Source organism: Amblyraja radiata, chromosome X (genome assembly GCF_010909765.2).
Source record: "Amblyraja radiata isolate CabotCenter1 chromosome X, sAmbRad1.1.pri, whole genome shotgun sequence".
Lineage (NCBI taxonomy): Eukaryota > Metazoa > Chordata > Chondrichthyes > Rajiformes > Rajidae > Amblyraja > Amblyraja radiata.
Window position 1 is genome coordinate 5,031,396 of NC_045999.1, and position 27,931 is coordinate 5,059,326.

At 40.6% G+C, this 27,931-nt stretch overlaps 1 protein-coding gene across 2 annotated transcripts; it reads left to right on the forward strand.

Annotated features, from left to right (window-relative positions):
- Positions 1–706: 706 nt before the first annotated feature.
- On the forward strand, positions 707–26,787 carry scamp2 (secretory carrier membrane protein 2). 2 transcript variants are annotated; one of them, XM_033015045.1, is made up of 10 exons: positions 707–886; positions 10,902–10,982; positions 13,247–13,342; positions 18,832–18,943; positions 20,621–20,749; positions 22,500–22,659; positions 22,876–22,977; positions 23,763–23,880; positions 24,307–24,488; positions 26,429–26,787. In XM_033015045.1, exons 1-9 carry the CDS (start codon positions 830–832, stop codon positions 24,451–24,453), a joined length of 1,002 nt encoding a protein of 333 aa, XP_032870936.1. In that variant the 5' UTR covers positions 707–829; the 3' UTR covers positions 24,454–24,488; positions 26,429–26,787. The 2 variants fall into 2 exon arrangements, with proteins under 2 accessions (XP_032870936.1, XP_032870935.1); XM_033015044.1 differs by having other exon boundaries at positions 24,307–26,787.
- The last annotated feature ends 1,144 nt before the right edge of the window (positions 26,788–27,931 follow it).

Genomic DNA, 27,931 nt, shown 5'->3' on the forward strand with positions numbered 1-27,931 from the left:
ATGTATGTATGTATGTATGTATGTATGTATGTGTATGCCCGGGGTTCGGCCGCGGGCCAGCGGCTGCGTCAGCAGGACTGGTGAGCGGCAGCTTCGACCACCCCGGGCCGCGGTGTTTGAGCCGCGGGACAGTTGTAACATCGCCCGGGGGGTATCGCCTCAGCGCAGAAGGAGAAGAGGAGGGAAGAGACTGGAGACCTAAGACTTTTGCCTCCATCACAGTGAGGAGATGTTGGGTGGACTCACTGTGGTGGATGTTAATATGTGTTTATTGTTGTTTTTTATTGTATTGTATTGTATGTATGACTGCTTCAATTTCGTTCAGACTTCGGTCTGAATGACAATAAATGCTATCTAATCTAATCTAATATATATATATATAAATATATAATATATATATATATATATATATATATATATATATATACATACATATATATATATATATATATATATATACAGACACACTCATATGTATATATGTGTGAGTGTGTGTAATATAACTATTTTTTCTCCTTTATTATATTGTTTACAGTGTGGTATCTTGCATGGCTTGTTGTGTTGCGAGATGGCGATCGACGTCATCGCGCCGAGGCCCCGCCACGCCCTTTATTGTGACGTCACAGTGGGCGGAGGGCGGGGCTTGTTGGAGGGGGGGGCGGGGGGGGGGGTAGTTCGCGCGTGCGCGCTGCCCGGACCCGTCGGGCGTCAGGAAGTCAGCGCGAGCCGGTGGGGGCGGGGGGGCTGGCGGGAGTGAGGGAGCGAGTGAGCGAGCGAGTGAGTGAGAGTGAGTTGTCCGCTAACTTCGACGCCCCAAAACAACAAAAACATGACAGAGTTCGACGCCAACCCGTTCGCGGACCCGGTGGAAATAAACCCCTTTCAGGTAAAGGAAGCCGTCGCGCTTTCGTGTTTGTTCGTTCGTTCGTCGATCATGGTCAAAACGAAGTGTTCGGCTGGGCCTCAGTCGTTGAGGCGGATCCTCGAGCGAAACCTAACTTGCTGGCTGGTGATTGACGGGGCGCTCGGCCAATGGAGAGGCAGCCCGTGGTCGACCCGGCCCCCAAAGGGGGCGGGACGTGGCCAGGCGGTTGATCAAGTTAGATTGGCGCGGCACAGCCTTTGCCTGTCGGACAAAACTTTTAGTGGAAAAGTTATTGGCGAAAAAGGGTCCCGTAGTCTTCATTGACAGATTCAGGCTTTTGTTTCCCCCTCTCCTCCAAAACTTGTTTCCCCCTCTCCCCCAAATCTGTAGAGAGAAGGAATGGGTCTGCTCCACTGAAAATGTAAACCAGCATCTGCAGTTCCTTCTAATTTAGAGTGTGAACCTGACAAGGGTTTAAAGTGGGTAGGAAGGAACTGCAGTTGCTGGTTTACATTTTCAGTGGAGCAGACCCATTCCTTCTCTCTACAGATGCTGCCTGTCCCGCTGAGTTATTCAAGGAACTACAGATGCTGGTTTAAGCCGAAGATTGTCACAGAATGCTGGATAATATATCTTTTTATTGTCATTGCACGTCAGTGCAACCAGATTTAGTGTGCAGCTCCACTGATGTTCACTTGCAGTTCACTTGCAGTCTGAAGAAGGGTCTCGATCCGAAACGTCACCCATTCGAGAATGCTGCCCGACTCGCTGAGTTCCTCCAGCATTTTGTATCTATCAAGGGTTTAGACTGAAGCAGGAAACAGGTGCAGCACACTCCTTAAGAAAGGCCAATCCCAGAGTTTGAGTAACGTCCACACCCATTCCTTCATGTCGTCATTTTGTTTAATAAACTATAGAGTTGCTCTTTAAAATGAAGTATCATTTGGGATTATTTTTGCACGGATTTGCAACATAGGAACGAAGCATTCAGAAATCAAGACAAAATGCACAGGTATTATATCTGGAGAGAATCACAAAGTGTTGGAGTAACTCAGCAGGTCAGGCAGTATCTCTGGAGAAAATGGACGGATGATGTTGTGGGTTGGGATCTTTCTTCAGACTGACAGTTTTTGTCACAGTCACTATATCTGGCGATGCAGTTAGAATCCCTTGTCATCATTATTCAGCAGAACTCTAGCTTTTGTGATGAAACTGCCTTGAACTGAAACGTTGACTGTTTTGATCTCCAAAACTGCTGTATAACTTGCAGAGTCTTTGTTCTTCAGATTATCAGCATCTTAAGTTTATTTATTTGCTTTTTGGTTGCCTGCTTTTGGTGTCTTCCAGCCAATATGTCATTACGTTACTTGTCCTTCTTCTTACCCTGCTTACCTTTTGTCATCATAAGCCACTCTGACTATCGAGTAGTTAATACCACCTCCTCACTGTATGCTGGGCAAATACATTTCTCTTAACTTTAGATTTGTTTATCTATGTTTACCTAATCAAATGTTTTCATTATTTCAACTTATTGCACACCTATTTTATCCTTTTCCAGAGAAGACTGGGACTATTTATTATTTCCTGATTATTCGGTATCATCACCTTATTTTTTATCCATCTTCAATGCATTTTATGATCACATCTGTTTGTGGGACTATGTGTGATCTATTTTATCTCATCACTTCCTTGACGTAGAAATGTTGCTACATCCTTATTTACAAATTGACTTAAATTGTCCAGTACTACTTTTTAATTCTATTTTGTTTGTAAACTACCCCTAATTTATTATGGTATTTATGGTATTATGGTATTTATTACCTGTATTTCTGCCTCCAAATACCATAAAGATCTTAAAAATAGTTTCAGTGCTGGATATGGTGCTTTTGAAGAAAGTAAGACATCAATGTTTTATGAATTTAGTATCATCAGCGGGTCAGATAGCATCTCTGGCGAAAAGGAATAGGTGGGTTTAGTCGAGACTCTTCTTCAGACTGAGTCAAGTCAAGTCAAGTTTATTTGTCACATACACATACGAGATGTGCAGTGAAATGAAAGTGGCAATGCTCGCGGACTTTTGTGCAAAAAGACAAACAACCTATAAACACAATCATAACACACATATACCTTTACATAATAAATAATGGAAGGAAAAACGTTCAGTAGAGTTAGTCCCTGGTGAGATAGGCATTTACAGTCCGAATGGCCTCTGGGAAGAAACTCCTTCTCAGCCTCTCTGTTCTCACCGCATGGCAACGGAGGCGTTTGCCTGACCGTAGCTGCTGGAACAGTCCGTTGCAGGGGTGGAAGGGGTCTCTCATGATATTGTTGGCTCAGGGGAAGGGGAAAGGGAAAGGAGAGATATAGACGGTGATATCGAGAAATATAGGCGTTGGATTAAAGTTGACATTGAACCACAAAGATCAATTGAGAATGAAGGAATAAAGAAAAGGCTCAAGGAGGAAATTCCTGAGCCTAGTCAAGGAATCTGAAACTACGGCACCATCGTTAAATGACAATTCAAGAGTTGGTGTAACGTGAGGCTGTAAAGTAGAGCATGAAAACTGGGATCGTTGTTGTATAATTAATGCATTACTCAACATTGAACCAGCTAGGTTAACAAACCTGGGTGGCGGTGGTGGTCTGAAGAAGGGTCGCCTATTTCCTTCGCTCCATAGATGCTGCCTCACCCGCTGAGTTTCTCCAGCATTTCTGTCTACCTTGGGTGGTGGTGTGTGTGACTTGGTACCGAATAGGATGCAGGCAGGAAATTCTGGGTAAATCCAAATTTACCGAGGATTGAAAGAAGATAAAAATCATGAAATTCATAAATGGGGTCCTGGTTTGAACTCAAAACTCTTATGTTAGTGGTGATTAAAACAAGTCGAGAGTGTTTAATTGACATATGTACTGATTATGGAACAATAAAATTCTTACTTGGCCCATTAACACTATAACAGACAAATAAATATGTGATCATCAGTAATACAATACCAGACCCCGTAATAGTTCAAAATCAAACTCCATAGTGCAATCAGTCCAAAATCCATAGTAGATTATAGTTAGTTAGTATTGTGCCATGTTCAAGAGCCTGATTGGTGCTGGGAAGAAGCTGTTCTTGAACATGAATGTAATGGTTCTCGGGCTTCTGTACAACCACCTTCATGGTAGAGAGATGGGAACATGGCCAGGATGGTGTGAGTCTTTTGATGATACTAGCTGCCTTTTTGAGGCAATGCCACCTTCAGTGGTGGGGAAGTCAGTACCTGTAATGGATTGGACAATGTTTACCACTTTCTGCAGCCCCCTGAGTGTTTCCATTACCCAACCAGGCCATGATGCAACCAGTGAGTAAGCACAGTGGGATTATAGAATTAACGGTTTAGTCTTCTTATCGAGTCCGCATCACAAGATCAGAAATTGGTCAGCTAGAGCTGAACACACTTCTCGGCATCTGCATACAGTTGCACCTTGCGCTTCTTGTGCGTGGTGGTGGAAAGATTGGTGGAAACAGGGCCACGATGTGAATGCTCTTTCCTTGACCCCAACTGTTAAATAATAGCAGAAGAAGTAGGGCAGCAAAGGAGGAATATGGTCAGGTGAACAATTAGTAAAAGCTCATTGCATCTGGAGTAGATCTATGTTCTTCGATTGGATTCCCCAGTGATATCATTGTCTGGGATTCTTTTTCCATTATTTCACGTCTCAGAATTTAGCAGCTAGGCTGCAAAAATGCTTTTCATTTGGACTTAGATGCATATTTTCCAAAGTTTAGGTGCTTCCAGAGAGGCTATACTTTTACATTTAAAAACATGCGCATGTATTTGGCACATTGGATTGAAATTCTAGCAATGTACTGCGTGTATTCAATTACACACTTTTGAATATTTATTTAACGGCTGTAAAGTTTTCTCTCTTAAGATGGACTAAGGAGAAGACTTAAATTTCAGTTTCAACAAGCAGTAGTGTAAGATAAGATTCTCCACAGCTGAGGTCGTGTGACTCCCTACCCCTTAAAATGGCCTGAAAGACTTCAAAGTTGCTATGTCAAAGCAGAAAAAGGGTAAAAGTGGACAGTCTACCCAACATCACATTGTCTGTGCTGACTTTTTTGTTGCACTCTTTTCTACTCTCACCATACAGCCTTGCAAATTCTTTCCTTTCAGATACTTTTCATTTCATTTAAATAAATCAAAGTAACCTTCTAAGTCAATTGGTAAATCTATTTGGTACCCTTTCATTATTTCCTGCAGTATGGGGCCCAGAATTGGACACAGTGCTCCAGTTCTGCCACTGCAGTGACAATAAAGGTTTCTTCCTTGCTCACATACTCCATGCCTCTGCTTATAATGAATTTCACAATCTGCTGCACCCCTTTCAGCAAAATATACACAGATGCTTGCTGATTTCTGTTCTGGTATCTGCTGTTATAACAGTCAAATTTAGATTATATTGTCCCTTAGCCTTTCTATCAAGATGCAGTGATTCATATTTTTCATTACATAGTGATTAATTTCACCATGCTACCGGCATCTTCATTGTTCATGACATCTCAGCCGCAGTACTGAAGAGTGGTCCAGCTGTTGCAATACCGTTCCAGTACAATTTTTAAAAACTGGCATTTTTCATTGATGTGAAAATTTGCTCAATTGTTGTGTTAACAAAAAACTGGATAAATTGAATACCTCGCCTCAACCTTGGATCAAAGCATTGAATTTTAGAGATGAGAGAGCAAGTCTTCCTTTCACACAAAGACAATACTTGATTGTGGCATCAAGGTTTCTTGATAAAACAGATATGAAAGGGAAAATGTAAGCTTTATCTGACTGAATACAGTAGGACTAAGCCACCGTTCAGATGTGGGCTGATAACGTATGCCACAAATTCCAGACAGACTCCTAATAACCTATCCTTAATGAACACCACTGAATTATCAGTAATTATGGAAGATCCCAAAGGAAACTAAACTGGACTAACCACTGTCTTTGCCGATTAATGCATGTGTAGTATAACTACAAGAGCAAGTCAGGTTGAGCATCCTATGTTAAGGAGCTTGCTTCCTGGTACCACAAAGCCTTTATACCACCTGCGTGGCATGATGTAATGCTGTTTGCTTGCCTTGAAGATAAAACTCCAACACCATCCGGGGGAAAGTTGAATTGGCAATCCATTCAATCCCCCAAATGAATGTGTATTCCTTTAGTGTTGCACAATGTCTGCTGTGGGTGCCATCTATAAAATGCATTCCTGAGCTTTTAAGACAATGCCTTGTAATATCTCGAATAAAAGACAGCAGGCAGATGAGGGATATTTGCCCTTGCAGGTTCCCCTCCAAATTGCACACCTGCATTGGAAATATATTGCCTTTTCTCTGTTGTGTATAAATCCTGTTATTGAACAGAACAGTGAGGACCACCTTCGCAAGAAGGACTGCAGCAGTTCATGAAGGTGGCTTATCAGTACCACCATTGTCTTAGCACTTAAGTATGGTCAATAAATGGTACATTTTCCCATGATACCCACATCCCAAAAAACAAATAAACTATTTCAAATACATTTAAAGGGCGTTTCATTACTAATTGAAAAAGTCACAGTTAACGCTCTAATTCTGTATCATTATTTATAAAGTTGCAGACCTATCAAAGTACAACTACACAAAAGAATCTAGTTAACTCCCAAGAAAGAACAATATGAAATTGATTTTTGATGTGATGCTTTAAAAATATTATCTTTAGTTTACGCTTCATTTTACCTTATTTCCTCCGTAATTTCCAACGTACTGGTGAAATATAGCAATTCTGTGCAGGTTTAAGTATCCCAGGAAAAATAAATCACGGCTTTATGCAAACTATTAAGATTGTGTACTGTCTACCAATGCTATCTTTGCACATGGACATACATGTGAATTTGTGTCTGGCAAATTCCATCCAATCCGCCTCTGGTCCCCTCACATTCGTCTCCCTCTTCCTTTTAGCTCATCCACCTCCTACGCACGCATTACACCCACCCGATCTCCTCCCCATCTGTTGGTTCCTTATGCCGTTCACCTCTCTCTAATAGTTCCCACCATCACCTTTCTTATCTGATTTCAGAACCGGTTGCCTTTATGCTCCTGTTAATCACCCTCTGGCATTTGTCTCCGCCCCACCTGGCTCCGTCTGCTCTTTAGATAGACACAAAATGCTCGAGTATCTCAACGGCTCATGCAGCATCTCTGGATAGAAGGATAGAAGACCCTTCTTCAGAATGAGAGTCAGGGAGAGAGAGACGGTGATAAGGAAGACTCCATCTCCATCTGCATTTCCATCGGCCCTTTCCTTTGTCAGCTTCTGTCACCTTCCCCAATCTGACTCCACCTGCCAATCTGACCACACTAACCCCTGTAACCCCTGTCTCAACCTTACTGGTCCTGTTTTACTCCTCTTCACTCTGTCGCGATGCCAATTTTTCGGGTCAACTCTACATATCTTCCCACCACAGATGTTGCTCGATCTACTGCATTTCTTCTTCAGTTTGGTTTTGCTCTAATTCCAGAATATGCGGTCCCGTGTGTGCCCATGAATTTTATCATATAACTGTATTTATACCATGATTTTTCAGTCTATTCGTCGCATGAATCTTGGCAAAGATATTTAGTGACTTGTTTGACTCTGACTGCCACAGCCAGGTCCAATTCCATTCTTGTTTGGTGTTTTTAAAGAAACTTCAGCACTGAACAATGATTTAAAAAACTTGTGTGTAAGAAAGAACTACAAATGTTGGTTTAAATCGAAGGTAGACGCAAAATGCTGGAGCAACTCAGTGAGACAGGCAGCATCTCTGGAGAGAAGGAATAGGTGACGTTTCGGGTCGAGACCCTTCTTCAGACAAACTCATTTTGCTTTCTTCACCTCCCCCTCTCTGCCCTGAGCCCCATTGAGATATACCCAATTGCAGCTACCTTTTAGTAATTCAGAGCAGACTAAGTATATAACCTATCATGCTTTATCTGTGTGCCTAGGAGGGAACTGCAGATGCTGGTATACACCGAAGATAGTCACCAAATGCTGGAGTAACTCAGCGGGACAGGCAGCATCTCTGGATAGAAGGGTTCTATCCAGAGATGCTGCCTGTCCTGCTGTTACTCCAGCATTTTGTGTCTATCCACACACCAGTTGATGCATTAAGCTACTAAACCATAACTTCAAATAAATCGACAAACCAATTAAATCCCTCTATCTCTCTCCTGTGGCACGTTCTGTTTAATATTTTATACATAATGTTTTCTCTCACAGCCATACAGGCGACCCCCTGGCGACCACTCACGACCATACAGGTGACCCCCTGGTGACACCCCGCGATTAGGTTGATGCTTAAAATGATCACCAATTGGAATTGAGTTGTAATCTTGGATGCCACTGGATTTTTTGAAGCACTTCGACCTGACACTGGAATTTTCCAGTAGCGTTTGCACTAAACATTTGATTTTACACTGGTTTCGTTTTCCAGTAGCAACTGGTACTGGATTTTTTGACTTGCAAGCAGCTTGTCAATTGGGTTATAATAACTCTAGGTGTTTTGAAATACACAGCTGATTGATGTGGGATGATGCAGCTAACATTGGATCAGTTTTATCAGTAGGGAAAGGTTCCTGCTCAAACATTCCAATGCTATGTCTGCATGTTGGTGTTGGTGGCACTTATTGCACCACCCTACATTCATTGCTGCTATGCCAAAGTTGGAGTGTGGCCTTTCAGGAAATGCATAACATTTCATAGAAAATAGGTGCAGGAGTAGGTCATTTGGCCCTTCGAGCCAGCACCACCATTCAATATGATCATAGCTGATCATCTAAAATAATTACCCCGTTTCTGCTTTTTCCTCATATCTCTTGATTCCTTTAGCCCGAAAAGCTACATCTAACTCTTTCTTCTGTGGCAGAGAATTCCACAGATTCACAACACAATTTTCCTCATCTCAGTCCTAAATTGCCTACCCCTTATTCGTAAACTGTGACCCCTGGTTGAAGACATCCCCAACATCGGGAACATTTTTCCTGCATCTAGCCTGTCCAATCCTTTAAGAATGTTATGTTTCTATAAGATCCCCTTTCATTCTTCTAAATTCCAGTGAACACAGGCCCAGCCGACCCATTCTTTCAATTTCAATACCTAAATTCTGTTTTTATGGTGTTTTTAATGCAGCGAATATGCCTATGAGCAGCATTATCATTTATGCCGAGTTACATTAATGTGAGTGACCCAAACTGGGCTAAAGACACAAAGCATAAGCAAAAAGGAGTAGACCATTTAATTCCTTACACCTGCTTTGCCAGTCAAGGATATCATGGGATAATATTTTAACTCATTGCAACTTTTCCAAGCTTGATCACTTATTTTGTGAATGAGACTCTTAGTTCTAGAAGTCCATCCAGGGAAACATCATCCCTGCATCTTACATGTCAAAACTGGAAGAATTTGTCCCCTCGACATGACTGGGAATAGGAGAAAATTAAGTTAGCTCTAACTTGCAGAGAAGGTGGGGGAGGGATGTCTTCACCCAGTGACGGCTTATGCATGTCCCACTGTACAACTGCCTCACAACTTCTACTGTCATTTTGTATGATCAAGCAGGGGTTAAGAGACTCGGTCCCCTAATCCAAATTGAAATAGACTTGGAATTAATGGAGTTGCTTGAAGATGATGAGGGGAGTTACAGAACTCGCCATCCTTACAGCTGTTGAGATGGTTACCAATGTGGAGTGATTGACCCTCTGGATGCACAACGATTGTGAAAACTGGTACCTCTTGAATGGAGTAGGACTGGAGGAGATTGCGATGGCAACCATGGAGTGTTTTGAAAACTGGGATGCAAATTTTGGAATGAAACCATTGACTACTTAAGATAGACACAAATAGCTGGAGTAACTCAGCGGGAGAGGCAGCATCTCTGGAGAGATGGGTGACATTTTGGGTCGAGACCCTTCAGACTGGTTAAATATAAAGGAAACAAAAGATATAGATGATGATATAGAGAGACTGCTTAATATCAGCTAAATAACTCCGATTGCTCCTTGAGCCAATGTGAAATGAAATGTTTAAGAATTTAAATTGAGAATGTTTCAGACTTTTTATGCTGGAATTCTTCACAGTCAAGGCTGAATTGATAATGCTGGTGTATAATTAAATTGCATGAGGCAGAGGATAGACATCCAGTCATATGTAACTCAAATTCAATTACGCTGATCTTGTTTATTCTGGAGAGATTTTGCGAATAGATGTGCATGTATTCCTCGTGAATACTCTCTACAGTGTTATACTAAGAATAAAATGTAATTTATTAACTCTTCTCTTCAGGGTGATGGCTACCTGTAACTTATTATTTTAATGCACCAACCATGTATCTCTGTTGCCATTCAGATTTAGTGATGCCAGAGGATATGTGTCCACGCACATTATATATAAACTATTCTTGCAGTTATGGTGGTACAGGCAATGCTACCCTAGATCTGAAGGAAAGCTTTTGGCTCCTAAATTGTCAATCTTTGCCTTCACTATGAGAATTGGTTCAAGTAAGCATGGTTGTTTCATACTCGTATTAACAAACTTCCAATATTGAAGCTGGCACTTTTAAAAATAAAATAGCTTGTCTAAGAGACCAGAAGGGATCCAGCAAATGAGGATATGTTTAATCACTGATAGAATCTTTCATAAATTGCTGGGATAAAGATATGGACTAAAATATGCAGCTTGGCATTCTACTTTGTATAATTATTCCCCATTATTATTGTTCTGTGGAATAGGCCCTACAATTTTGTTTTATAAGTGATAGAGAGGAGGAAGAAATTGCCAAATAAATGATTGAAACAATATAATGAGCACTTAAACAACTCATCTGAGCGATCTATCCAGAGCAGTTTTGTTTTAGAGTTTATAGTTATCTGTGAATGAATCTAGATTTTATTCTGTGTTTTGGGGAAGTAAGAAAATTGAACCTTGTTTAAATTGGTGTTTATCCAAAAGTATTTAAACTCACAAGCCTCTTTTTGCCTTCTCAGGATCCTTCGGTAACTCAGCTGGCTAATGCCAACCAGCAAGGTATTGATGATTTTAATCCATTCACCGAGAACAGCAGGCTGGTAAGTTTCAACATTGATGATATCTTGTCCTCCTTTTAGTTCCATGGAGCAAACTTTAACAGTGGTCCTTCTTCCTAGCTCAGGAGTTGTAGAAGACTTCTATTGGCAGTTTTCTGCAGATTTGCCAAAGCAAAGTGACTGTTCAGACATGTTCTGTGCACAAATGTTTTTGGCTACAACACTTGAATTCTCAACTTTAGCTGATGAGGGACATCCAGAAATGTTGCAGTGTTTCCCCATCAGGTAGATGTATTTTTTAGTAACAATTAATTGCTGGGAAGGAAGCAGATAGGAGTGGCATTGAACAGGGTGGTAATTTGTCGGTTAAGCTTGCCGCACACCACAAGCTACTGGAAGTCCCTCAGTTAAGCTTGGTATGCAAATTGTCAATCATTGATTAGGCCATCTTATAAAACTCATGAGAAGGGACCCAAACATGTTGGATCCCACCCACGTTCTCCCTGTACATGTGTGGAATTTCAATGGGACTGTTGGCCCTGGAAGTAAGATCACCAGCAAGTAGATTTTTGACAGGAAACTCTTGTGTCATAGGTTCTGATGTTAATACCTATTTTATTTATTTTGTCTTCATTTACATTATTAAAAGTCTAACTTTGAAAGTGGGTTTATCGGTAGTTTTACTTTAAATGTTGGGTGTGTTTTGTCCAGTGTGCTAGTGAAATTGATTTCAAATAGTACAGGTCACGCAAACATGGCTAAATTGGATTTTTTAAATAATTTGGAGGAATAATAGGTTCCAGCATTGATATAAATAACTACCAGATGTTCCTTAGATAGCGATAATTGGTGTGATTCCCATGCTTTGTTAGATCTGTGTAATTTGTGTTCTTTTATCAATTGACATAATGCATTCACTTTTTCCTCCTATCTGATTTCTTGCTCCCAACCTATTGAGAAATGTTAGCTACTCACCGGGAGTACAGTCCACACCACCAACCTTGGCTATATACACTTCACTGAGTGTGGGGCTGAAAACATGGCTATGTTGCATGTAGTTCCAACATAGTTTATTCAGCATGGGAATATTCTCTTCTTGTTCCTCATCCAGGTCACAAAGCCCATTGTTGAACCCTATTAACTTTCTAGTTTAAAATTAGTTAACTTGATCAGGAGATTGGCCCCAATGTGCAAGGCACATGACTTGCACGTCTGAATAAGGGTTTCGACCCGAAACGCCGCCTATTTCCTTTGCTCCATAGATGCTGCCTCATCCACTGAGCTTCTCCAGCATTTTTGTCTACCTTCGGTTTTCCAGCATCTGCAGTTCCTTCTTAAACATGATGTTATTTTATGTTAACCTAATCCAGGGGGTGGGAGATTGCAACCTTCACATGGTTGGCCCCGTTTTGATGAATGCAATCAACCCGGCGTGCACAATCAAACAAAATCAAATAGAACAAGTGTTCCTACAACTTTAGGTTGTGCACGCCATACGCAAGAAGAAGAACCTAATCCAGGATTATATTTGTGATTGTTATTTACTGTATAAAGTGAGAAGGTTTTGTTAAATACAGTATTTCTCAAAGCTATTTTTGCTGAAGAGATAGATTTAACCCAATAAGCACTGAACAGAATAAATTGTTTAGTGCTTATGGTATCTATTGCGTTCTTCGTTATATTATTGTTTTTAATTGAATTGTTTGTGTATGACATCCAAATAGGCAAAATAAAACTTCATTATTTATAATAAACCAGTTAGAACAATTCTACATATAGATTTACAACAATTGTGCTTTAATAATACTGCAGCGATTTATGAACCATGAATAAGAGAATGTATTTGTCACTTTTGTTGCCCAATAAATTCTGAATTCTAACGTTCAGTGCTATATAAAGTTGGATAAGACACAGGAGTTAATTATATTTGACTGGTTCAGATGGGCATAACATGTCATGTACAATATCCGAATGAAAGCAATACATTCACATGCTGTCTAGGCCTAAATTGCTGCTCCTTCCCCCTCCTCTTCTCAACAAAGCGACAGTTGTTTGTTCAGCTTGTAGCTTGCCATTGCTGATATAAGATGGCTATTGTGTCTGCTCATAAACACTGGGTGCACTTTAAAAACAACTTGTGGCAACATGAGGCATGGTATACATGAGTTTTAGTTTTACTGTATGTTTTCTACAATCACAAATGACCTTTATTGCAGATTTGATTCCTGATGTGTGGAAAGGGTCTGATGATGTTTAATTCAAAGTTAGCACCTTGGTATGTTCGTAATTTTATTTTTACTCTTTAGACTCCTTCTGCAACAGATACCAAAGTTCCAGCTGCACCGAAGGTTGCTCCTTCTCAGCCAGCAATCTTGCAGCCCACAGTGGAACCCAGTCCTCAGGTATGCTAAATAATGGAATGTTATGGAATTCTGTTGTGCAGTTAACATGCACAATAAATATAAAATCTTAATAGAAGCTGACTTAATTCAGTTAGTGGTATTTACTAACTTAATTCACGTAATTCAAACTGCGAATTGACAGATTGAACCAACCCATAAGAACAATGTACACCACAGATGAACGCACATTCTTTCACATAGCTGGGGATGAATGATCCTGCCTAATCCATAGCATGGGGTCACCATTAATTACCTTCCTGTGTGACATCAATTAACTCTGACTGAATATTTTCCACGGTAGATTTAAAAAACCCATGACAGTATTTGAGAGGGAGTGTATCTGATCTGAGCCAACTGTTTTTCATTGCTGGGTAAGCTGTAGCTCTGTGTGGGGTACTCTCATCGCCTAAGTCTGATTCAAGTTCTGGTTCAAGTTCTATTCTGCAGAATAACCACACACATCTGGACTGCTCACACAGTATTAAGGGAGTGTTACACTTCCAGAGCATCTTTTAGATGAGACACTGAAAGGAGGGATTGTCTGCTGTCTCAAGTGGAGCAAAACATCCTGTACAAGATACAAGATACAAGATAGATTTATTCATCACATGTGCCAGATGGCACAGTGAAATGAAATTCCCATACAGCCATAGAATAAAAATAAGGGACACAACACACTATAGAATTTAACATAAAACATCCCCACACAGCAGAATCAAAGTTTCCCACTGTGTGGGAAGGCACCAAAGTCAGTCTCTTCCTCCACTGTTCCCCGTGGTCAGGGCCTCCCCAAGCCCTCCGCAGTTGCCGCTACGGGCGGCCCGATGTTCAAGACCGCTCGCTGGGATGTTGTAAGTCCGACGTCGGGGCTGCGGGACGTCCTCAGCGGCGTGGACGCCAGAGTCGGCCCCCTGTGACACTATGTCAGTGAAGAGTGAGGGAGATTTACTTGATGTTCAGACCAATATTCATCCCATATTTAACACAGAAGAACAAATTTGTCATGCCATTGTTATTGACAGAATTTTGTGCACTAATTTGCAACCGTTCATATTATTTTATAATAGTAGCAACCCATCAAAAATTGCTTCATTGACGGCAGACTCTTTCATGACTTAAAAGGAATGTGAAAAAAAGTTTGAATAAATAATAACACTTGGGTGGCACGGTGGTGCAGCGGTAGAGTTGCTGCCTTACAGTGCTCGGCGACCCCGTTTGATCCCCGCTATGGGCGCGGTCTATACGGAGTTTGTACGTTCTCTCCGTGACCTGCGGGGGTTTTCGAGATCTTTAATTTCCTCCCTCACGCCAAAGACGTACGGGTTTGCTTGGTATAAGCGTAAATTGTCCCTGGTGTGTGTAGGATAGTGTTAGCGTGTGGGGACTGCTGGTCAGTGCGGACTCGGTGGGCCGAAGGGCCTGTTTCCGCGCTGTATCTCTAAACTAAACTAAAGTAAACTTGTGAATTATTTGCCTGTAAATGAAGGAAAATAAATCTTGGGTGTTTACAACGTGCAACAAAGATTCTAAAAATGCAGCATAATACAAAGAACAGGTTGAAGCATCATTGAGAATCGAACTGCAGATGCTGGAAATCTGAAATAAAACCAAAAGTGCTGGAAACATTCAGCAAGTCCGGCAGCATCTGTGGATGAAAAACAGTTAACATTTCAGGTTGTTCTATTGTCCCGTGGTTCAAGCTAGTTCTGTGTGTTCTTACAACTCTTAAAGCATCCCTTTTAATTTGTTGACATCTCATAATTTTGTGTATTAATAAACAACTCCCTTATTACCATTTATTCTTGCGTCCCATTTCTTGATCGTATTCCTGCAGTAGAGATGTATCATTTCTGAATTCGACTTCATAGACAATTAACCAACACCAGGAATGAGAAAATGGGGAACTATAGTTAACCTTGCTTCATCAGTAGGAAATTGCTACAACCTATTGTTAGGAAAGTGGTGGCATGTGATTTAGAAAAAATTAATAGGAGTGGTGAAAGTCGACATGGTTTCATGAAAGGGAAATGATGGTTGACAAATTTGTTGGGAGTCTTTGAGGTTGCTGCTAGTATATATGGATATGATATTTTGGAGTTTTGGCATACTTAATCAGATAATGGAATGGTTACTGCACAGAAGGAAGCCATTCGGGTAATAATATCCATCACAGGTCATGGTACCACATATGTGCGATTGGAGGTAATATACTGGTGAGAGTTTGTGAAATGTTATCACACATGCCAGTTTAGGTGTGGCGGGGGGGGGGGGGTCTTAAGTCAATAATTAGTTCCTTGGATAGGCACAAAATGCTGGAATAACTCTGCAGGACAGGCAGCATCTCTGGAGAGAAGGAATGGGTGATGTTTCGCGTTGAGGCGCTTCAGACTTGGTCTTTTTAATGTTGAGGGAGATGTTGACGCAGCACCGCTCACCAGATGTTCTATCTCTCTCCTGTAAGCTGGCTCGTGCCCACCTGTCACGTGGCCAACAACAGTTGGGTGCTGCTGGGATAGGTGCGTGGAGGCCCTGACTGTTCACAATCTGTAACCCTAAGGATTAAGTTGAGTGTAAAAATCACAGGTTATGGTGCAGATGCAGACTGGTGTGCTGGTGGCTGGTGTGGGTTGTAACATGGATGTGGACATGTAGCGGTAGGTTGAGTGAGTAAGCAAGTATAAAGTGGAATAAAACGGGCGAAACAATTAGGTTTCTCTAATTTTGGTTGTGAGGGTACAAGAGTTGAATTTTTATTTAATGTAGAGAGATTATAGCCCAAGTGAGACCATGCCTTGAATATTATGGAAATCCATGTCCCTCAAGGCAAACTTGTGATAGAGAGAGTGATCTGAAGTTCACTTGATTCATTCTTGGTTCTAACCTATGTTCTAAATTATTTCGGAATTCTTGGTTCTCAAAGAGATTTTGATTTGATTTTAGAAAAATGAGAGATGACTTCATATGGAGATGCCGAGTTAGTGTTTTGCTGACTCTAGGGTATTTTGAGTCTGGGGTAAGGTTATAATTAGGCCATTTGGCCCATCAAGATACAATCACGAAAGTAGGTGTCAGCCAATTGGAACAGAAATTAGAAAATGTCTTCACCCGAAGGGTAGTGAATCTTTGGAATTCTCTACATGAGAAGATGGTGAAGGCTCCCTGAACATTTTTACTAAATCACAGATTATTATTAAAATGGAGAGTAAAAGATATTAAGGCAATGATGAGGTAGTTGAGGCAAGTACTATAACAACATTTAAAAGACATTTGGACAGGTACATGGATACGAAAGGTTTAATGGCCAAACTTTGGCAGGCAGAACTAATGGAGATGGGGTATCTTGGTTGGCATGGGCAAATTGGGTCTGTTCCTTTCTGTATGACTAAGCATTGAGGGTTTGTGTTCATTCAGGATAGTGGTGCCCAGGTGAAAGATTGGCCTTGAGATCATTGAATCAAGAACAGAAACCTGTTGCAGAATGGCTTACTGCCTCTACTTATGCTGCAAGCTAGTAAAGAATATAGAATATATTCAAACAAATAATATATTTAGTGATATCTATAAGATAGAGCCTTGTTGAAAGAGTATATTTGCTAAATCACTATATCTAAAGTTAGTCTTAAATTTTGAAACTTGATCAGAATTATTTTAGATAGTAATTTATGAAGATTTTCTGTTTTTTTAGTTTAGTGCCAATGTTATGTCTTTATAGTAAAACAGGAGTCATTCTCAAAAGTTCTATCTAGCTTCAAATGTATTCAATGATATTGGCAGGGGCTGCTCACTTTTTTAATCTCCAGTTAAAAGTTTACTTCAACTTTATTTTAGGAAGTTATACAATTTTTTGATACAACAGATAACCCTCTTTTTTAGCTGTAGCCTTTTTGAAAATTTGGTAAATGTTCCCAATTTAGATGATTGGAATGGTAGATTTTCCATAGTTCCAATCATTCACTGTAAACAGTTAGTATTTTGCTATTTGGGTTGTTAGTCTGTTTCCCCAAGAGTGATCATGATTTGTGTCAATGATTGTACATACTAGATGAGGAATGAGAACTTTTGAGATGGGCCCTTTCAGCAGTTGCAGATTATGGAAATAGACTCTCTAGCTTGTATTGCAGATACTACTGTTGCATCAGGCCAGGAAGTTTCTGACTACCTTATCCAATCCATTATCTACTCCAATTAACAATGACAAGTATTCAGAGACCTGCAGGTTATTAGGGGGAATTCCTTTCGAGTGTAAAGACAAGGTGAGAAGGACGATAGAATAAGGTAGGCTTGCTAACTGAGTATTTAAAAAGGCAGATATGTTAAATATAACTTTGGTTTTTGATGCGCTTTTTCCGTTTTTGTATTTTATCAATTATCTTGCATACTGTTTTGGTTTGAATAAGTACCTATCTTGGTATCAACGTGCTTCAAGCACATAACTCAAACTGAGAATGTAACCCGATTTCTTTATTGCTTCAGTAATTTCTGCTCTTCATGCCCAACTGAATAAGTGACTATTCAAATGGATGGTGGGGAGGCACTAGAAGTTCCCTTTCATCATGTTTGGCATAACATTCATCATATTGTTTCTCTTCTCCCCATCCTTCCTCCATCTCATCACATGCTGATTGTTTATCAACTTGAATTTAATAGCTTTCAATAATCGGAGAAAGGTTTGTGAACTGTTATTTCTGCCAGAGCCTCTCCTTTCTATCAGCTGTGTGTGTTGACAGTGACAGATATTGAATTGATGACATGGTGCCTCATTTACCATATGGTTTTATCTAATACAGGTCTTGCATTGGGACGTGTTAAATAAAGGCCCACTGGCATAATGTATTGCCATCCCTAATACACCAGCCATAATTGCTGGCAAGTTATTGGAATAGTTCTGTGTCCATCAAAAAAACAAGTTTAAATTGGTATTACTTTATGTCATGCAGGACACTTGCTGGGGGGGGGGGGCGAAGCTGAGCTTTCAGCTAATCAGTTTTGGACTGTAAATTAAAATTTAATTTGGAGTCATAGTGATACAGTGTGGACACAGGCCTTTCAGCCCAACTTGCCCACACCGTCCAACATGTCCCATCTACCCGCATTTTGGTCTAATTCACCCCAAAGCTGTCCTATCCATGCAGCAAACCTGTCCTATCCATGTCGTTTCCAAAGTTTAAAAAGATAATATTTACTCCTTCCATGTAATGCAGCCCTTCTTCACTACCCACCGCATTCACCTGTTTGATGGGCCATTTTTCTTTAGTAGAGATCCAAGCTTGTTTTATAGAGAATTAGCAGAACCAGTCTTAAGTTGAAATTGTACAGCTCAGAGGTGGATCCAGTTTTCTTCCAACACATTTCCCCATGCCTCTGCCACATGGAAATTGTTTTGGGAATTTGAATGGTTAGTAAGGAGGGGGGGGAGAGGGGGGGATTTATTTCTCTGCGGAGATGTTGGTCATTGCCATTTCTAATATTTTTTTTCTTGAATAACGCAGGCCAATGTCTCAGCTGCACAATTGGTACTGCTTCGACAGCAGGAAGAGCTAGAGAGAAAAGCTGCTGAACTAGACCGCAAGGAACAAGAACTCAAAAATGAAAGTTATAATGGTAGGAATTGGTTCATCTAACATTCCTATGCCCATGCATAACATTCATCGTTCTCTATAGATTCATCTATGGTCTTTTTCGATTATATTCTAGTCATGTGCTCCTTCTCTCGACTTTTGCTGCCTTGGGGGCCATTTTCTCCGCTGATTTGATAGCGCTCAAACCTTCATCCATCTTTCTGAGTGTAGTTATTTTACTAAAACTTCATCTACACCATTCCTTTCAAAGGCATGCGTACAACCTAACACTTTAGCCATCTATTCTAATTTTGTCATTGCTTGGGTGAAAAGCAGACCAAGTCTGTTTCTGTTCATATTTTCTGCCATGCTTTAGAGCTTGAATGAGCAACAAACCGTTATGAAATATGTATAGTAGAAACAAGCATTTCAGCAAAATGTATTAACATTTTTTAAAAAAGGACAATTCCTTCCACTTGAATTGTGGCCATTTTCAGAAGTGATTAAAGTTCAAAGTTCAAATTTATTAGTCACATACACCTAGGTGTAGTGAAATTCTTTTTGCCAATGCAGCACATAAAAAAAGAATACAAACATGACAATAATAAATAGCTTTAACATAAAAACATCCCCCCACAATGGTTCCCATTATGGGGGAAGGCACAAAGTCCAGTCCCATCCCCAATGTCCACCCATAGTCGGGCCTATTGAGGCCTCCACAGTTGCCTCTACGGAGGCCCGATGTTCCAGGCCGTCCTCGCCGGGTGATGATGTTCCGGCGTCGGGAGAGTCCTCTCAGCGGCATGGGAACCCTGGAACGGCCGCTTCCCTTACCGGAGACCGTGGCTTCCGGAGCCGACAAGGCCGCGCCGAATGGAGCTCAACTGGCGATCTCATCGAGAGATCCCAGGCTCCCGATGTAAAGTTCAGCGCCGCAGCTCCGCGATGTTTTTAACGCCGGTCCCAGCTCATCGGAGTTCCAGCGCGGCGACCCAGGCAAGGCACCGCCCGCCCCGCAATGGCGCTCCAGCGCTGCACCGCCGTCCTCAGACCCGCAGCTCCGCCGATGCCGGTGCCGCCGATGCCGAGGCTCCGGGCAGTCCCCTCGCTCCTCGGACCCGCAGCCGCCGCCGATGCCGATGCCGAGGCTCCGGGCGGTCCCCTCAGGAAATGCCTCTCCAGGCCCGCTGGTAGGACGCGAGGACGGGTCGAAAGTGCAGCCCGGAGAAAAGCTGCATCTCCGACCAGGTAGGGACCCTGAAAATTAGTTTCCCCCCTCGCCCCTCCCCCACACATAAAAAAGCTAGAACTCCTGAAAACAAAACACTAAACTAACTAAAAATAAGAAAAAACAGATGAAAAACAGACAGCTGCAGGCTAGGCAGCCATACCCCCTACAGGTCGGCGCCGATTAAGTACCATCTGTGTACAGCAAGATTGTTAAGCCTTCATTTTTATGCTTGGGATGGTTTTGAGGAGGCATTGCACCATGTAGTTAGATTTACACACCTTACTGGAAACATTGTGTACCTGGAAGTTAGAATTGAATAGTGTATGAAAAATTGTTCTGGCCCCAGGTTGAATTAACAATTGCAGTTCATCAAACCTTAACACTTTTAAGTTCAACGAACTTTAGAGGCCTGTATCATTTTTAGAAAACCCTTCCTCTTTAACACTTCTGGAAGTTTTTCTTCTAATGTTTCTTTGTTCTTCTGCACAGAAAAAAGAAATAATTGGCCCCCTCTGCCATCGTTCTGCCCCGTCAAGCCATGCTTCTACCAGGACTTTGCAGCAGAGATCCCATCAGGCTTCCAGAGGACAGTAAAAATGTTGTACTATTTGTGGATGTGTAAGTGTATAGATTTTACTATCTCAAGTTTAAAAAAAAAATCACAGTGTTTGTGGTTCCCACGGTGCATTCGTTGCTGACTGGGCCTGACACTGATGAAGCTCCCAACTTGCTTCCTTGATCTATCTACAGTGTGCTGGGTGATCCAGCCTCAAGGGCTTGGCAGCAACACAAGCTGGAGAAATTAAAGAACTGTTTGTGTTCTCAATCAATCTGAGAAAGATTGAGTTTCTTAATATGTAGGCTGAGGGATGATCTTAGAGAGGTGTATAAAATCATGCAGGAAATAGGGTGAATTCAATCTTTTACCCAGAGTAGAGGAATTAAGGTGAAAGGAGAATGATTTATAGGAACCAGTGGGGCAACATTTTCCATACAGAGGGTAGTAGGTTTATGGAGCAAGCTGCCAGAGGTGGAAGATGGGTAGGTACAATAACAGCATTTAAAATACATTTGACTAGATCAAAGTCAAAGTCAAGATTATTCATCACATACACATACGAGATGTGCAGTGAAATGAAAAGTGGCAATGCTTGCGGATTGTGCAAAAAACAACTACAAAACAGAATGGAACAGAAACACATATTCACATATTACATATTTGTGGGAGGAAAAAAAGAAAAAGAACAGCAATTTTAAAAAGACACAACAGTAAAAAGGTACAGTAAAGTTAGTCCCTGGAGAAATAGGAGTTTACAGTCCTAATGGCCTCTGGGAAGAAACTCCTTCTCATCCTCTCCGTTTTCACAGCATGGCAACGGAGGTGTTTGCCTGACTAGCAGCTGGAACAGTCCATTTTGTTGGCTCTGGAGTTGCACCTTCTGATGTATAGTTCCTGCAGGGGGGCGAGTGTAGTTCCCATAGTGCGTTCGGCCGAACACACTACTCTCTGCAGATCCTTCTTGTCCTAGGCAGAGCAGTTCCCAAACCAAAGATACATGGATAGGGAAGGTTTAGAGGGATATGGGCCAATCGCAGGCGGGGAGGTGGGACTAGCGTTGATGGGGCTGTGCAAGTTGGGCCAAAGGGCCTCTTTCTGTGCTGTATGACTCAATCATCATATAAGTAACAATATTCAAGTCGCACCTTTTGGTTTTTTATTGTTTATGATGGTATCTACTGTACTGTGTTTACAGACATGTTCTGCTGCAGGTAAGAATACAGGACATGACAATAAAACGCTCTTGACCCAAAGTCCTGTTAAGATAATAGCTGTTTAAAAAATGTGAAAGGTGACAGTAATTGAGGTGGTGGTTGGAATTAATGTGAGCTATACATCTGCTTTCAAAGCAATCGTCTGCAAATAAATGAGCCGAATGATATATTTCACAGTTGGTTGATTTTAGAATGTCAGCAGCCAAGTTTCTTGAAGTGATGGCCTGAACAAATGTGATTGTGTGGACATTAAAGCTTCACCTGGTGAAAGGTCATCAACCTAGAATATCAACTGTGTATTCTCTCCACAGACACTGCCCAGCCTATTGTGATTTTCCAGCATTTATTATTTTTAGTTTAGTTTATTGTCACGTATACAGAGGTAAAGTGGAAAGCTTTTGTGTGTTGTGTGTTATTCAGTCAGCTGAAAGACTTTACATGATTAGAATCAAGCTGTGTACAGATACAGTATAAAGAGAATACGTTTGGTTCACGATAAAGTCCAGAAAAGTCAGATTAAAGATTTATTACAGATTTTCAGCATCTGCAATGTTTTGCTCTCCGATTGAAACTTGGCCTTTCGTTCTTCCAACAGTTCATGCAGTCACACTATTCTTGAACCTCCTTGCTTGCCTGGCTGAATTTATTGCTGATGCTAAACATGGAGTCGACTTTGGCTTGGCCATCTTGTGGTTTTTGCTCTTCACTCCTTGTGCCTTCCTGTGTTGGTACAGGCCAGTTTACAAGGCTTTCAGGTAAGATATTTGTATTAATTTATCCAAAGTTTGTCTAATTTTTAGTGGTGAAATAATTTTAACTTATTTCCAACAATATTTTTTTTTAAATATTCCAAAGTGAGGAATGATTTTCTTTTGAGGTAGCTTATGCACAGTTATTACTACATTTTTTAACATAAAATCAAGACTTAGGCTAAATGTTCTAAGCCTAATTTTTTTCCAATTGTTTTTCAGGTCTGACAGTTCATTCAACTTCTTTTTCTTCTTCTTCGTGTTCTTCTGTCAAATAGCTCTCTATGTCATTCAGGCAGTCGGCATTCCCAACTGGGGTGTCAGGTAAGCGTTTACCTTTATTGATGTCACGTATACCGAGGACAGTGAAAATATTTTATTTGAGTGCTATCTAATCAAATCGGATAATACTGTGCATGAATCCAACCAAGCTAAATACAAGCACAAAAGGTCGACCAAAGAAAAAGATACCACAATGCAGAATATAGTTTCCACCAATGTAGCATAACAGTTCCTAGAGAATACATCCAAGTCCGTAATGAAGTAATGTCAGTCTGAAGAAGGGTTTCGGCCCTAAACTTTGCATATTTCCTTCGCTCATCAGTCTGAAGAAGGGTTTCGGCCCGAAACGTTGCATATTTCCTTCGCTCATCAGTCTGAAGAAGGGTTCCGACCCAAAACGTTGCCTATTTCCTTCGCTCCATAGATGCTGCTGCACCCGTTGAGTTTCTCCAACACTTTTGTCTACCTCCGTAATGAAGTAGATTAGAGAATAGGGGCTGTACCCTAGTTTATGAAAGGAACCTAATTTTTATGATGTATCAGGATGTCCATGCCGACCAGAATCCACCTACATGTCAGAGGCCAGGCTGTAATCGTACTCTACAATGTTGGAACAAAACGTTGCATGTTGTCATATTCCGTACATTAGCTCCAAAATGTTTTCTCCTCCTTTATATATTTTTTATAAAGTAGCATGATGTTGTCATTTATTTAGAACCTACTGTAAGTCTAGCGAATGGGTTGCTTCTTGCTATAACAAAGGTCTTATAGTTCTGCAAGAAAACATTAGCATGCTGCCAATTAAACTACTGTATTTCTTTTTGCAGTGGCTGGATTGCAGCTCTCAGTTGGACATCAACGAACATTGCTGTGGCAGCGGTTATGATGGTGGTGGCAGCATTTTTCACAGCATGTGCAGGCCTTGGTTTGTTTCTGATGCAAAGGGTAAGAATACATCCTTCAGATTATGCTTTGCCAATACTTTGTTGCTTCAGACGTGATTATTTCTAGTAATCCATTTCTATTTCTGGCCTGGAAATCCACCTTCTAAAAGATGCATCTACTCCTGTTTGTTTACTGTTTCTTACAAACTCCATGCTCCACTCTGTGTTAAGCTGTATTAGTTTAGTTTTGAGATACAATGCAGAAACAAGCCCTTCGGCCCACCGAGTCCACAATCCCCGCACGTTAATACTATCCCACACGCACACTAGGAGCAACTTACACTTGTGCCAAACCTACAAATCTGTGTGCCTTTGGAGTGTGGGAGGAAACCGAAGATCTCGGACAAAATCCACGGGGAGAACGTACAAACTCCGTACAGTTTGTGAACCTGGGGGACTGAATTAATCTTTTTTCCCTTTCTTCCAGGTACATTCGATATTCCGCAGGACGGGTGCTAGTTTTCAGCGAGCGCAGGAAGAATTCTCGCAAGGAGTCTTCTCCAACCCCTCTGTGCGCAATGCTGCATCCACAGCCGCATCAGCTGCTGCACAAAGCACCTTCCAGGGAAACTAAAATACTGAGAATTATTTCTCAAAGCTTTCCTATTTGTACGTTCTTTATAAAGATGCACTTTCATTGGTCAATATGTGTATTTTGTGTGTCTACCTAATAAGGGGGTAAAGATATTTGGCGTTAATCAGAGGGTTTCAAATAGATGCATTGACAATATCTCTACATTTCCTACTTTAAGGAAACAGCTGCTTAACTATCGGGGGAGAAAAATACATTTATATTTATGTATGTATTTTTTTCATATTTTGTGTATGAAGAATCATTGACCAGTGTATTGATTAGTGGAGGTACATTTACAGAAAAGGGTAAATATTAACTAACTTTGACTTTTTTAAATTGTCTTAATACAACACACTGCATTTTATTAGTGTTTGAAGGTATTGATCAACACCATGTGGTGTATGATGATGATCTGTGTTCTGTAGCATTACTTTAGCCTGGTGGGGAAATGCTGGGTGTGAGCAGTTTTGGGAATGGTGGTCAGATGCGGCACGCTTGTTGTCATGGAAAAACTAGTGACAAAAGTCACATCAGAGGCCTCATTATGACAATACAGCGTGCATGCTTAAATAATCTACGAAAATAGGGTTTTCTATCAAAATAGATGTTTATTAAGTTCAAAATGTTTGGCTATTTAAAGAAAAGAAAGGTATTTAAAGCCACAAGCCTGGAAATACCCCTGCAAGCCAAGCAGGTACTGAAAATAGAACATGCTAGTATTTCACAGAATTATTTTTTAATTGCACAAACAATGAGTAAACATTAGTGCGCAAAACATATTTATGATGCTTTTTACTGTTCAGGTGAACTTTGTTCCATTTCTGAGCAAATATCCACACATAAAGCATCAACCGATCTATTCTCAGATGCTGTAAAAAGCCTGACTCTTTGAATCAGCCCTCCTAATTTGAAGAATGTCTTGATTTTTTTTTCTCGTTATTTTCATAATAAATTTTCTTTAATCTGAGTTTGGTGCATATTTAAAGGTGTGCTTTTAGGCAATAGTAGTATTGGATGGGCTTTTTTTTCTTCCTTCAAACTAGCAGCTGCTCAGAAAACATGCTTGAAAGAACCACTTCAAATAAGCCCCCTTTTGAAAATGAAGTATTTCTGTGGGGTGCGAAGTGGAACAAATATTTAAAGGCAGATTTTTTTTAAAGGATTTAATTGGTCAGATTTAATGTTTTCTCTGAATGTTATAGTTCACTAAATTTGTCTTAATTCACTTGGATCTTAAAAAAAATCACCTCATTTTAAATGCCTGCATTTACTCATTCTGATACTGATTTTGTAAATGGTGTTGTCTCTACTATCAAAGCTCCTCTCTATTTTAGGGTTTTGGTGAGTTTAGCAGATGGTTGTGCTGTTCCCTGCTGATAAAATTAATAACCAGCTGTTAAATAAACTGGGGTGCCTGTGGTGGGGACTACGTTGAGTTAGTTTCTAACATCTAGACTATATTTTTATCTTTCAAATTTATTTTTTTCTCTATTCCTTTTTTGCATTTTAACGAAACTCCCTTCAAAATAACATTGTCCTTGATAACAAGAGAACATCGGTAACAAGAGAAACCGAGGATACCTGATGGTACCTGTTTTTCACTCTCTCTCACTCTCTCACTCTCTCTCACTCTCTCACTCTCTCTCACTCTCTGTCTCCAGATAACTAGCTTTAGTGCAAGCCCATAGGAAGTCACAGGTGTGCATATTGGTTCAGACTGTGATTTAGCCTCTGGGGAGTGAATGGCTCCGAACATGTTTGCATCAGTCCCTTTCCAAATGTCGATATGACTGATACTCCCAGATCAAGGAAAATTTCTCCGACTTGATCCTTCAGATCCTCGAGTTTGGGTGAACAATTTTATTGTGCTCTCTCGTTGGTGCAATTGCCACTAAAATGTTAGAATACATAGAAAATGTAGCTGCAGAATTTATTTTTGAATTATTCACAAAGATTTCTCTTTTCCTCCCTGCAGGTTAGTTTGGCATATAACAGGTGCTGTACTACCAACTGAATATGAGCACATGAGCTTAGCACAAAACTAAACAGAAATGAGTGCAGTGTCCATTTAGGGACTGTCACCCTTTAGCTCCAGAGCTCTTGGTTCACAGGACTTGCCTCCTTTATTTGAGTATTGTATTAAAATCATATCAAAGTGAGCTGATGTAATTTTTTTTTTGATTTTCACAAATGTAAGTGGGATGTTCATTTGCTTGAACAAACTTTCTATTGGAATGTATGGTGTTAGCTTGTTACTGTTAATATATTAAAAAGAAAATCCATGCAAATGTCCTCTAAAACATTTGTGCTCCAATAAAAATCTTTATCTCTTTAGTTGTTGCTCCTTGGCTCTTCAGACATGAAAATGTTATGTGAACTGCAATTAATTTTTCCATCAAACCTAATGTCATTTCTCCCCTTCAAATATTTAAACCCAAAAGTAAAAAGGGGGAGCTGAAATATATATAAATAATACTAAACTTTATTACGGACTCAAGGTCCAGACAAGGGGCAACATTACATAAAAATGCATTGTATATTGAAAAATATCATAAAAGTACATATAAAATCTTAGTATATCACTTATAAAAGCATCATAAATTATATATTTTAAAAAAAACAATACATGAATTAAAAATACAGATTAAAAGAATGATCAATGTCCTACAACGAGACAACAATACCAGTGTCTCCACAGCTGGGATTCGTAGCGTGTAGCTTCTAAAGTAGTGACTCCTGCAACCACAAACATATTACCAGCACTACACCATCTAGGTTGCCTTAGCAGTGTTCTCATGGCATCGTTATATACCACCTTTAGTCTCTGCATACTTGTCTTTAAATAGTTCGACCACAGGTGCGCAGTGTAGAGTGGTGTGCAGTATGCTCTAAATAGCGACATCTTCACCACATCTGCACACGCACCAAATTTACGCAAGAGGATATTTGCCTGTAAATACAACATATGAATCCAGTTATCATGGGAATGAACGGGGGGGATGATAATGATTATTTGATATATAGCTGTTATAAATCATACAATATCTCAATGCATTGTTCAGTAATTACATATTCCTGGAATTTAACTGGCTGTCTCTCAGTCAAAGCATAATTCTGTTTTATCCAGTTCAGGCAACATCTGTGGAGAGAATTCTCTCGCTGAGGTCATCCATCACTTTGTGTAGATGCTCAAGATTCCAGCATCTGTAGCTTCGTGTCACCTTGAGCATTTAGGGTAGGCTCTTTGCATCTTTAACTTTGAAGCACTTGGTTCACTGGATTATGACCCACTGAATTGTGATATTCTCACAATGGTGAAATATTGGAATGACAGTTTGTCATTTCTTTGCTGACCTTTTCTGCCAGTACTGGAACGCGCTGCCAGGGGTGGCGGTGGAGGCAAATAGTGGTGTTAAATGCCCCTGTCCCACTTAGGAAACCTGAACGGAAACCTCTGGAGACTTTGCGCCCCACCCAA

Bases quoted from the DNA above. Each gene is read 5' to 3' on its own strand.
- scamp2 (XM_033015044.1), top strand. From the start codon at position 830: ATGACAGAGTTCGACGCCAACCCGTTCGCGGACCCGGTGGAAATAAAC. The intron at 13,343-18,831 runs GTATGCTAAATA...TGAATAACGCAG, and splicing joins CAGTGGAACCCAGTCCTCAG to GCCAATGTCTCAGCTGCACA. The intron at 22,660-22,875 runs GTAAGATATTTG...ATTGTTTTTCAG, and splicing joins CCAGTTTACAAGGCTTTCAG to GTCTGACAGTTCATTCAACT.